This window comes from Theropithecus gelada, chromosome 10, assembly GCF_003255815.1.
Source record: "Theropithecus gelada isolate Dixy chromosome 10, Tgel_1.0, whole genome shotgun sequence".
NCBI classification, from domain to species: Eukaryota; Metazoa; Chordata; class Mammalia; order Primates; family Cercopithecidae; genus Theropithecus; species Theropithecus gelada.
In genome coordinates this window covers 21,545,705-21,558,434 of record NC_037678.1, presented here as the reverse complement: position 1 = coordinate 21,558,434, position 12,730 = coordinate 21,545,705, and the positions used below count along the sequence as shown (strand labels likewise).

At 45.7% G+C, this 12,730-nt stretch overlaps 1 protein-coding gene across 2 annotated transcripts in view; it reads left to right on the top strand.

Annotated features, from left to right (window-relative positions):
• The window catches only part of ZNRF3 (zinc and ring finger 3), a 175,309-nt gene that overhangs the window by 102,534 nt on the left and 60,045 nt on the right, over nt 1–12,730 (top strand). For both annotated transcript variants that reach the window (XM_025400379.1, XM_025400380.1), the window contains exon 2: nt 1,447–1,572. In XM_025400379.1, coding sequence (XP_025256164.1) covers nt 1,447–1,572 — 126 coding nt within the window. The remainder of the gene's footprint in view (nt 1–1,446; nt 1,573–12,730) is intronic.

The window sequence follows — 12,730 nt, the reverse complement described above, 5'->3', positions numbered from 1 at the left end:
GTGGGAAGGCACTGGATTGTGAATCCAAGGGCCTGGAGACCTCCGGGTGTGCTACATACTGGCTGTGTGTTGGAAAAGCCACTTATCTTAGATTTCTGTTCTTATCTGTAAAACAACCAGGGGACAAGGTGGGCGTATTAGTTTCCTATTTGCTGCTGTAACAAGTTTCTACAAACTTAGTGGCTTAAAGCAACACAAATATTTTCTCTTACAGTTCTGGAGGTCAGAAGTTCCAAACAGGTCTTCAGGGCTACATTCTTTCTGGAAGCTTGAGGGGAGAATCCATTTTTCATCTTTGTCAGCTTCTAGAGGCCATCCTCATTTCTTGATTAATGGCCCCCTCCTCCACCTTCAGAGTACATCAGCCTCTGCTTCTGTCATCACATCTGTTCTCCGTCTTTCTCATGCTTCCCTGCTTCCCTTATGAGGACCTTGGTGATTGCTCTGGACCAACCCAGATAATTCAGGGAATCTGTCCATCTCAAACTCAATCACATCTGCAAAGTCTCTGGCTGTGTCAGGTAACTTATGCACAGGTTCTGGAGATTAGGACATAGATAACTTGGGGACCATATTCTGTCTACAGTGTGTTCTTAGGTCTCTTGTGTTTCTAACTTGTCATGAATCTAAAGACGTATTTCTTACCCTTATTTAAGAGCTTAGCACACACAGTGCTAGGCTTATCAACTTCTTGATAAGTTATGTTTATCCCTGAGGATTTCCTCTTCTCAGATTGTTATTAGGGATTCTAGGGCCTGGTACCACTCAATGATAGAACTGTGAGCACAGACCTTAGGGTTGTTCTGGTTTGACTGCACTTTCACACACAGAAATTTGACACTGCTTATCTACCCATCTTTGATTTTGTGCTTTGCAAATTTTGAAAAGACCTCAAAGAATTTTATCTGTTTCCCAGTAACCACGGGTAGCCTTTAAACAGCCTGTTAATTACACTGGTGATTTCTGTGGTCTCTGCATAGAGTCCGGGATGTGTTTCCAGATCCTCTTACGTAAGTTGAAGTAGACATGTTGTTGAAGTCTAGAAGCCAAACAATCTTGGATACTAACCTAGCTAGTCTTGTCTGTAATTGCTACTTAGTGTTAAATTTATGGTATTTCACAGCAATTTAGATTGGCATTTATATGGGAATTGTGCTGTTTTCTTTCCCTAGATCCTATTGGGCAGTTTCCACCTTGGATCACCATCACTTAAAAGGCAGTAAAGAAGCATGCATAATATACATTTATAATGGCTCTATTGTGTTCTCCCCAGTGCTCAGCTCATTGTGCTGAAATAAAATTCCCCTTGGGTTGAAAAACCATCCCCACTCTTAAAATTTTAAGTTTTGACATTACTTTTGGCTATAGTATCTGAGAAATACACAGTATGAGTCAAGCAAACATGTAGCTTGCCTGCTGAAGTTTTCTTTCCATTTTATTTCCTAGATGCACCCTCTGGGCCTATGTAATAATAATGACGAAGAGGACTTGTATGAATATGGCTGGGTAGGAGTGGTGAAGCTGGAACAGCCAGAATTGGACCCGAAACCATGCCTCACTGTCCTAGGCAAGGTAAGCACCAGGCCCTTGGAATCACTGTGTTTCTGGTTGGTGTTTTCTGCTCTTCCATTTCAGCATTCCTCAGATAGTTGATTATGGAGAAAAGCCATGCTGGCACAGTGCTTCTTCCCAGCTGAAGTTGTCTAAGGTGGGGACTGAGACATGCCTTATAGTGGCCCACCAGTGTTTACAAGCCCAGACTCAGAGAGACTGCCAGTCTCAGAGTGGGCTCTAGCCTCTTGTCCACCATGTGGCCTTGGGCAAGTTGCTTCACTCAAGGAGTGTTAGTTTCTTATCTGTGAAATGGGCTAATAATAGAGATTCACAATACTTTATCTTACACCCTTGGGGCAAGATGTTTCAGAATTCTGAGATTTGGGGGGTTTAGAAAGGCATTAAGGGTTATAGATTTTATATTAAGTAACCTCCAAGAGACCCAGGGAAGCACTCAGTAACCAAACACATTCACATTTGTATAGCAAACCATAGGGATCTTCACATTAAGTGGGATAACTAAAATCTAAATAACCTAATGTTAGTTCACGGCAGCTTTGCCTCCAGATGAGTTTCAGGTCCATTAAGTTTTGCTGCCAAGTAAGTTATGGGAAAATGTTTGGGTTTTAGAGCTTTTTTTGGTTTCAGAATGGCAGACAGCAATTATGGTCCTGTATTAGAACTTACCTCATAGGTGGTTAGGAGGTGAGATGAGATGCAAACGCCTCACCACAAAAGTAAGCCCTCAATAAACGTTTGCTGCCATTGGCTACCATCACTCCATTTAGAAGTACTAAAAAAGACATTTTAGCCAAGAGGGTCAGCATTACTCTGACTGCAGTATAAGATAGAAATAAATTTACTTTGGAAAGGCACTCATCAACAATCGTAAAATATGACAGGTAACAACCTGTTTTAAACTGGATTTTGTTTAAACTGCATCATTTTGTTAAAAAGAAAGGTTTAGAGAAGGTGATTTGAAGTTTGGTTGGGAGAAAGGTGGTCTCTCCTAAGGATAGTGGTACTGACTGGATATCTGTTATATTCTCAAAAGCTGCCATTCTAAGTACCATGGGGAGAGAGCTGGGGCAAAAAAACTGTCCTGGTTCCTAACCTCTTGAGGCTGTCTTTGAGAAATCCAGGAGAGAGAAGGGGTAGTTTTGAAGCAGGGTGCTAGAGAGGGGAGACTTTCCAGACTTAAAGTAGTCCCTGCCATAGTCTCTTGAAAGACCTTTGGCCCCAGGTACAGGTCTAATCTATTTGTGGTTTTTGCATCCCTCTTGTCTTCTGAATAACTTCAAGTCACTTGTCAAGTTTTCCTGCCCTTTAGTTGGAAAAAAGAACCCCACAGGAATTATTAGCTGTTTGCTTTACAGTTCACAAAGTTGAATCGAGGTGTTTTAGGTGGCTCAGGCCCTGATACTTCATCGTTTAAATAATTGGCCAGAGCTGCTTAGTGGTGGTAGGAGAGCAATGACCCCCTTGAGGATATTTTAGTGTTTTCCTAGGAGAAATGCCAGCTACATCTACAGGGTAGGAACAGTGCTTTCCTTGTAGGCATTACGCTCCTATTATAACATTTTCTCCTGTACTTTAACTGCTGTTATGCAGGAATCGGCTCCTTGGCTTCATTTGCTTTGCCCCAGTCTGGTGGGGCTCCATCTTTTTGTCTCTCGCATCTATAAATGGGTTGGAACAGGGATCACAGGGTCATCCTGTAGTTCTCCCATGGTTTAGTGGTGGGGAAACTTGCTGAAGTCACTCGGAGAACCCAACTATTTCCTCCTCTGCCTGGAACAACCATGTAGTGGTTTTACTTGGAGAGTTTTGTATGATTTGGCCTGCTGGCCCGTGATGCCAGGGGGAATAAAAAACCCTAGGCATATGTTGAATCATTAAGTGCTTCTTAAGTTGATTCATTCTCCAAATATTTATTGGATGCAGGGGCCCAGAAGCTGAGCATGTGGTTCTACCTGCTTGCAAGCAGCAGCCCCCACGTTTCTCTGGAAAGGCTGATGGCGGGCAGCATTTGCACATGGTTAGTCATTGCAGTTTGGCTTTGAGTTTACACCTGAATAAAATCATTAGCACAAAGCTTGGGCCAAAGAAAGACAGTTTTGCATTTGTTTAAAGCCTGGGCCGGTGCGGGAGGTGCGATGAGTCAAGATCTCTGTCTCTTCCTCTCTTGCTCTCCTGCCTCCCCTCTCTCTTTCTCTCATCATCTTAAAGTGTGGTTGTTCTCAGTCTCAATTTCATTAACTTTGACAACTGCGTTTTCTTGTTTTCTGAGCCCCCAGGGGCTGGTAGCAAAAAAATAGGTTAAAGGAAGGCAAAGTGATTCCCGCAGCTTAGTCCCTGCAGAATTCATGATTTTCCATCCATTTCTTGGCTCTGAAAAAGCGGGCAGTGGACAGAGGCAGAAAAGGCATAGGAGGAAAACAGCCAAGCTAGCTTGAGGGTGGGGGCTCCTTCCTGTGGATGTTGAAACTTGTTGAAAACCCACGAAGGGAGGACTCTGTCCGCTGCAGGCGGGCCAGGCATTCGGAAAAGCCTGTGGGGGAAGAGGGGTGGCCTAGACACAGGCTAACCCCCTCCCCAGCACCCACCCTCTTCACCCACCCACCCACTCACAGACAATGCCACAGGGTGAAACCTTGAAATAAGAGAGGAATGTCCTAAATTAAAATGCCTCTCCAAGAGTTCAAATAAAATTTCATTTTAAAAGCAAAAGACATAAACTTGTCACCTCGGTTTATTACTGAGTGCTTTTGAACTTCTCAGAAAAGAACGCTCTAAACTCATGAGAGAAATATGATTTATGATCCCCTCCTTCTCTTCTTTTCCATTCTGTGGGAGGAGGTACAGACAGGATCAGCTAGGGAGGCAGAGTTGGGATGAGGGCAAGCCCCCACCGGGGAGCAGCAGGCCAGGGCGCCAGGCCAGACCCTGCCTCAGACCAGGCATGGACACATCTCTCCAGCTTTCTGAGCCTCTCTCTTGTACTTAATGTGAAGAGGCTGTTCTGGGTTCCTTGTTCTTCTAATATTTTGAGCTTCTGTATCATATTTTAAATCTTTCTTTGATATTCTAGTTTGGAGAGATTCTACTTACAGCATTGAAAGACAGACTCTGTTACCTGTGACAGTTTAAGTCCTAAAAAGTTAAAATAGAATAAAATTGACATTTCTTAGAGTTTGCTATTAAGTAAGGGTGTTGGCCAGGCATGGTTGCTCACACTTGTAATCTCAGCACTTTGGGAGGCTGTGGCGGGCAGATCACTTGAGGCCAGGAGTTTGAGACCAGCCTGGCCAATATGGCAAAATCCCGTCTCTATTAAAAAAACAAAATTAGCTGGGAGTGGTAGTGCGAACCTGTAGTTCCATCTACTTGAGAGGCTGAGGCAGGAGAATCGCTGGAGGTGGAGGTTGGAGTGTGCTGTGATTGTGCCACTGTACTCTAGGCTGGGCAACAGAGGAAGACCCTGTCTCCAATCAGTCAATCAATCAGTCAATCAATGTAAGGGTCTTAAACCATCACCAAATCACAGGAGTCTATGTTTATGTCCCGGGCATTTTAACCCTCCAATTCAATCAGTGTTTATTAAGCATCTTATAGAGCTCCTAAGAATTTTGAAGGTTGACTTTAATAGCTTCACCTGTGGAGAGTCTCATGGCCGGGAACATGAGAGGTGCTGGTGTTTCTAGCAAAGCCTGGTTTGCCCTGACTCTGTAACTCATGGTGGAATAAATGCCCCATAACCACCACCCCATGTTAGAGAAGATTCTTAGGGAGAGGTTTGGAAAACAGCATGGGCCAGGCATGGTGGCTCATGCCTGTAATCCTAGCACTGTGGGAGGCTGAGGCGCGCCGATTGCATGAGCTCAGGGATTTGAGACCAACCTGGGCAACATGGCAAAATACCATCTCTACAAACAACACAAAAATTAGCCAGTCATGGTGGTGCATGCCTGTGGTTTCAGCTACTTGGGAGGCTGAGGTGGGAGGATTGCTTGAGCCCAAGAGGTCAAGGCTGCAGTGAGCTGAGATTGTGCCACTGCCCTCCAGCCTGGCCAACAGAGAGACCTTCTCTCTCCCAAAACAAAAAAACAAAAAAAAAGAGAGAGAAAAAGAACATGATCAACAGGCATGGTTTTAGCTCTCTCCAAGGCTTAAGAGTACAATGTGGGGAAATTAAGAAAAGGACAAGAAAGGGAATGTCATATTACAGAGACCCAGCCTTGACTGACTGAGCTCGGAAAAGGTACTTCATTTCTCGGTGTATTCTTCTCTGTGCAGCAGGGCTGATGCTGCCTTTGTCATTGTAGTGGGGGGTCTACGAGATATTTATGGAGCACTTAGCTCAGAGCCTGGCTTATGGGAAATGTTGGATGACCATGTAGAAGTCAGCCATCAGGTATTGGGTGCTTGCCGAGTGCTGAGAGCTTTACCTATGGTGTCTCCTTTAATTGTTAAGGCTAATTTGAGATCCAGTCCAGATTCCCATTTTACCATGAGCAAATCGAGTCCTAGAGAGTTCTCTACATAACCTGAGACTGAATAGCTCAGAAGAGCCAAGATCTGAAATAAGACCCTTCTGCTTCTCTTTGCAGATCTGAAATAAGACCCTTTCTTCTGGCCAGGTGTGGTGGCTCACACCTGTAATCCCAGCACTTTGGGAGGCCGAGGTGGGAGGATCACAAGGTCAGGAGATCGAGATTATCCTGGCTAGCACAGTGAAATCCCATCTCTACTAAAAATACCCAAAATTAGCCAGGTGTGGTGGCAGGCGTCTGTAGTCCCAGCTACTCGGGAGGCTGAGGCAGGAGAATGGCATGAACCCACAAGGCAGAGCTTGCAGTGAGTTGAGATCATGCCACTGCACTCCAGCCTGGGCAACAGAGCGAGACTCTGTCAGAAAACAAAAAACAAAAAAACAACCCTTTCTTCTCTTTGCCTCCTTTTGTCTTTGCCAGTTTTTCTAGATAAGAATCAGATGCTTACCTGGGCATGGTGGCTCACACCTGTAATCTGAACACTTTGAGAGGCTGAGTCAGGAGAGTTGCTTGAGGCCAGCAGTTCAAGACCAGTTTGGGCAACATAGTGAGACCTCCTGTCCACAAAAGAATAAAAATAAATAAATAAATAAGCTGGGCATGGTGACACACGCCTGTAGTACTAGCTACTCGGGAGGCTGAGGCAAGAGGATCGCTTGAGCCCAGGAGTTCGAGGCTGCAGTGAGCCATGATCATGCCAGTGCACTATAGCCTGGGATATAGAGTGAGACCCTGTTTCTCTCCCTCTTCCCGCCCCCCCTACCCCTAGCCCCCCAAAAAAGAAAAGAAATCAGATGCCTTTTAGTAGTCACAGGCTTGGTTAAAACTGTTAGTTCCACATAATAGAAACTCAGCCTGAGCTCTGTTGAGCAGAAAGAGGAATTTGCTCTGAGGATTCTGGGCTGTGTCACAGAACCCATGACAGGGGTACTGATGCCCTTGCACAGCAGCTGACTCCAGGGCTTGGATGCCAGCGGCCCCCTCCTCAAGTCTTCTCCATCCATGCATCTGCTCTATTCTCTCACTCCCCATTTGGTAGGAGACACAGCCCCCCAGTATCCCTGGGCCTGAACTCTCTGGGTTTTGAGTCTGAAAAATTCCAGAAAAGGGATTCATTGGCCCATCTTGGACTGGGGGTTCATCCTTAGGCTAGTCAACTGTGCCCCAGGGGCTGCGCTGCCATGGGTAGGGAGCAAGGGGGAGATGTGTTCTCCAGAAGAGAGCTGGTGGCAGGCAGTGCTGGGCTGCCATCCTCATAGCAGGCCCCTGCAGTCACTAAGTCATGTATGTGATCATGAGCTTGTGGGCGATGTCCTCAGTCTATCTCTGAGTCATTCAGAGAAGGTTCGGTTGGAAGGAACTCACGGTCTATATGTACTACGTAGAATCAAATCCTCTTCTTCCCCTGAACACAGAGAGTGATTGTGGTGAGTGAAAAGTGAGTCCACGTGGACTGGAGGAGTTAGGCAGGTTTACAGAGGGGGAGTTGTGTAAGACAAAGGTACGAGGAGACAGGATGAGGTAGGAAAAGAATCTCCAGAACAGGGCAGAAGAAAAGGGAGCAAGATGTTCTTCAAGGAGCATTGAAAGCTGCTGCGGAAGGAAGAGGCTCTCAAGTTAAAGAGTTTGGTGTTCATTCTCTAAAGAACTGGGAGCCACTGAAGGCTTCTGACAAAAGAGCGGGTATTGTAGGATCTGTGTTCTGGGAATGTTCGCTTGGTAGTGGCATCTATTCTGGTTGCAGAGAGATCAAGTTACTCTGCCACTAGATGTTTTGAGGAACCCAGTGGACCCAGACATCTATTCTTTTAAATGCTTTAGCGGGGTTCAAGCCAGTGAAATTACCGAGGGCTCTTCATGTTTGCCGTCTCTCCTTTCTCTGTTTACACATTTAGGCAAATGTGAAATGTAGAAGCAACATGTCCAACAGCATGGGAAGGTGGAAAACTATGTTGAGAGGGAGGAGAGCTGGTTTTTAATCCGGCTCTTCTGATAAGCAGCGGGGAAACCAAGGTATGAGGGGTGGATGGAAAATTGAACCATATGGTCAGCCCACTAACCCACGTCCAGCCCTCAGTGTCTTGGGAACTTCTTTGCAAAGCACAAATACAGACTCTGGTAATCAAAATCACCAGAAGACAGAGAACAGAGTCAAAGGAAGCTTGACTTTTCAAAGTGGTTGGGGGAGGGGGACCATGTAAGGGTTAAGACTTGGGTTTAGTCATCATACTAACACAGGTTCCAACCCCAGTTCTAACCCTTTTTTGAGACAGGGTCTTGCTTTGTTGCCCAGGCTGGAGTGCAGTAGCATGATCATGGCTCACTCAGCCTCAAACTCCCGGGCTCAAGTAATCCTCCCACTTCAGCCTCCCAAGTAGCTGGGACTACAGGTGTGGGCCACCATGCCTAGCTAGTTTAAAATTTTTTTTTTGTAGAGACAGGGTCTCAATATATTATCCAGGCAACAGGCTCCTAGGCTCAAACAATCCTTCTGCCTCCCAAAGTGCTGGGATTACAGGCATGAGCCAACCGCACTCAGCCCCAAGCCTTCTAAACTCTGTGAGCTCCTGCAGTCACTTAACCCCTCTGCGTGTTTAGATGGGAACAGCCCCTAAAGGAGATAACGTATATCAAGTGTTGATCACATTCCTGGCACAACCAAAAGCACTAAACCAAATGGTGACTCTTATTGTCCATCTTCTGTTCCTTTCTCCCTCCTTTATTGTACTTCAGTTCCTTTTTTTTTGAGACGGAGTTTCACTCTTGTTGCCCAGACTAGAGTGCAATGGCACAATCTTGGCTCACTGCTGCCTCCGCCTCCTGGGTTCAAGTGATTGTCCTGCCTCAGCCTCCTGAGTAGCTGGGATTACAGGCATGCGCCATCACGCCCGGATAACTTATTTTTGTTTTTTGTTTTTTAGTAGAGACGGAGTTTCTCTATGTTGGTAGGGCTGGTCTCAAACTCCCCACCTCAGGTGATCCGCTCACCTCAGCCTCCCAAAGTGCTGGGATTACAGGCATGAGCCACCGCGCCCGGCCCCTTCAGTTCCTTTTATCACTCAAAATGGTATTATTTAAGGAGTCAAATACGTAGAGACAGAAAGTAGAATGGTGGTTCCTGGGGTGGGGTAAGGGACAAGGGGAGTTGTGTAATGGGTATGAAGCTTCCATTTGAGAAGAGGAAAAAGTACTGGAGATGAGTGGTGGTCATGGTTGGATGACAGCGTGAATATGCTTAATGCCACTGAACTGTGCACTTAAAAATGATTACAGTGGCAAATTTCATGTTATGTATATTTTACCGCAGTTACAAAAACAATGGTATTACTTAAATCATTTCATAATATATGGAAGTTGAGGGCAGTGGGTATAAAAAAAAAATAAGCATTTTTTTTTTCCCCTTAAGTGATGGAGCATAGTTGCTCCAGGAAAGAAGTGAGTGACTGATGTTACTGAATCCTGGGGGAAAGCAAACCCTGCATCCCATAGAATGTTATTCCCAGGGAGGGTTATGGATAATCTAGGTACAGTACAATGAGGACAGAGACCAAACCCTTCTTTGTGCATCAGGCTGCCCTGGGGAAATTTTCTACTTATATTTCAAAGAATAACTCCCAAAATAGAGAATTTTGGGGAAGGGAAGACAGACTTTTGTTATCCTCTCTTCATGACAAAGTGGATGGAGGACAGGAAAATAAAACTTATTGAAATCCAAGGCTAGGTGCGGTGGCTCACACCTGTAATCCCAGCACTTTGGGAGGCCGAGGCGGGTGGATCACGAAGTCAGGAGATTGAGACCATCCTGGCTAACACGGTGAAACCCCATCTCTACTAAAAATACAAAAAAAATTAGTGACTTCATCACTCTGACAACTAATGGAATATGTGCCTGTGTATTCTGTGTTTTAAAGATTTCTCAGATTATAATTCCTAATTTATATCAATAGATATAACCGAATCAGAAGTTCTTGGGTTTCTGAATCATTTTTGAGAATGTGAAAGGAGACCTGTAATCTGAGTTCATTGAGCTGGCATTATGGCCCCACTGTAAAGATGATCTCAGAGAGCTTAACTGGGTTAGAGAAACCCTTTTATAAAATTAGTGGAAATGAACAGAAACTAGAGGACGATACAGGGAGTAAAGGTGAGCTATTCTGTTCTGCAGTACTGGGGCCAAAAGAATGTTGGTTCTGAAGTGTTAGTAATTTGAGTAAAACCAACGGGTTACAGTTTTCCACATTTAATAACAACCAGACAGTGAATTTGAAGAACTTCAGTGAAGAAGATCTCAATATCTTTGCTGCTTGCATTGGGATATAACATTCAGCCTTGACACAGAACAGAGTTTACCTGGATGGGTCTTTACTTGAGACAAGAACTTGGGTAAAGCTACAGAGTTTTTTACAAGCCATGTAGATGTTGTGGGGATGAGGGGCTTTATTCCTTTTTTTTTTTTTTTTTGAGACGCAGTCTCGCTCTGTCCCCCAGGCTGGAGCGTAGTGGCCGGATCTCAGCTCACTGCAAGCTCCGCCTCCCGGGTTCACGCCATTCTCCTGCCTCAGCCTCCCGAGTAGCTGGGACTACAGGCGCCCGCCACCTCGCCCGGCTAGTTTTTTGTGTTTTTTTTTTAAGTAGAGACGGGGTTTCACCGTGTTAGCCAGGATGGTCTCGATCTCCTGACCTCGTGATCCGCCCGTCTCGGCCTCCCAAAGTGCTGGGATTACAGGCTTGAGCCACCGCGCCCGGCCGACTTTATTCTTTTTATCCTTTTTTTTTTTTTTTTTTTTTTTTTTTTTTTTGGAGAGGGAGCCTTGCTCGGTGGCCCAGGCTGGAGTGCCGTGGTGCGATCTCGGCTCACTGCAAGCTCCGCCTCCCGGGTTTACACCGTTTTCCTGCCTCAGCCTCCTGAGTAGCTGGGACTACAGGCGCCCGTCACTACGCCCGGCTAATTTTTTTGTATTTTTAGTAGAGACGGAGTTTCACCGTGTTAGCCAGGATGGTCTTGATCTCCTGACCTCGTGATCCGCCCGTCTCGGCCTCCCAAAGTGCTGGGATTACAGGCGTGAGCCATCACGCCCGGCCAAGGGGCCTTATCCTTCTGCATACCATTCTCATTTGGGGTTTTGATCACAGATATGTATTTCCTGGGATACCTGAGTGCCCTGGGCTTTAACCCAAGTCCAGCTTAGACACTCCTGCGTGGTGAGATTCTCAAAGAGGGACGATTGGGCTGGAATCCTTGGGTCTGATTTTCTGTGGGAAGGGGAAGAGGCTAACTGTCCCATGGACCTGGTCACAGCTGTTCCACATCATAGGTCTTGGCCTCGCCAGGCCTTCTCTGGTCAGTGAAACAAGTAGGTATTTGTCACGTACCTGAGCACGGGGCACCCTGACTATTGCTTATTGATTGCCATGGCATCCCTGAAAGCACACTGCAACTATTTGGTACTGACCTGTGCTGTTTCCCACATTTAATAACAAACAACCAGACAACAGCCTGGTCCTCTTATCACATTGTTTCCAAACGGGAGCAATTTTCACCCCAGGGGACACTTAGCAATGTCTGGAAACGTTTCTGGTCTTCAGAAATGTCAGAGTTGGGAGGTGGGAGTGGGGGTGCTTACTGGTATCTAGTGGAATTCCCCTTCCTCCTTCATTCCTTTCTTTGCCCCATTGCCTACCATGAACAACAGGTTCCCGGTAGCCTTTATGCCATGGTTCTTTTGGGAATTGGTGCTCTGGCACATTCATCTCTCTTGAGGAGTGCGAAGAGCCTAGATCTTAAAGCTGAACAGCTGAGGTGCAAGTGATCGTTCTGTTCAGTAAGAGCTGGGTTACTTTGGGCTGGTTAACCTCTCTGCCTCCGTTTCTCCATACCCCCTCTGTAAAGAGAATTCTGATAATTAAAAAAAGAATAATGTGGCTGGGTACAGTGGCTCACACCTATAATCCCAGCACTTTGGGAGGCGAGAGGATTACTTGAAGTCAGGAGTTCCAGACCAGCCTGGGCAACAAGTGAGAACTCATTTCAACAAAAAAACAAAAAAAATTAGCCGGACATGGTGGCACACACTGTAGTCTCAGCTACTCAGAAGGTTAACATGGGAGGATCATTTGAGCCCAGGAGTTCAAGGCTGTAGTGAGCTATAATCACACAACTGAGAGTGAGACCCTGGCTCTTAAAAAAATAAAATAAAATAAAAAGTATGGCCCAGGCGTGGTGGCTCACGCCTGTAATCCCAGCACTTTGGGAGGCTGAGGCGAGCGGATCACCTGAGGTCAGGAGTTCGAGACCAGCCTGGCCAACATGGTGAAACCCCATCTGTACTAAAATTACATAAATTAGCCGGACTTGGTGGCGGGCACCTGTAATCCCAGCTATTCAGGAGGCTGAGGCAGGAGAATCGCTGGAATCTAGGAGGCAAAGGTTGCAGTGAGCCAAGATCGCACCACTGCATTCCAGCCTGAGCGACAGAGCGAGACTCCATCTAAAAAAAATAAAAAAGTATGTAAAGTTCTTGGAATATGTGAATACTCAAGAAATATCACTATTAATTTCTAAACATACTCCTACCAAGCAGATGGAAGTCCCTTTTCTTTTTTTTTTTTTTTTTTTTTTTTTT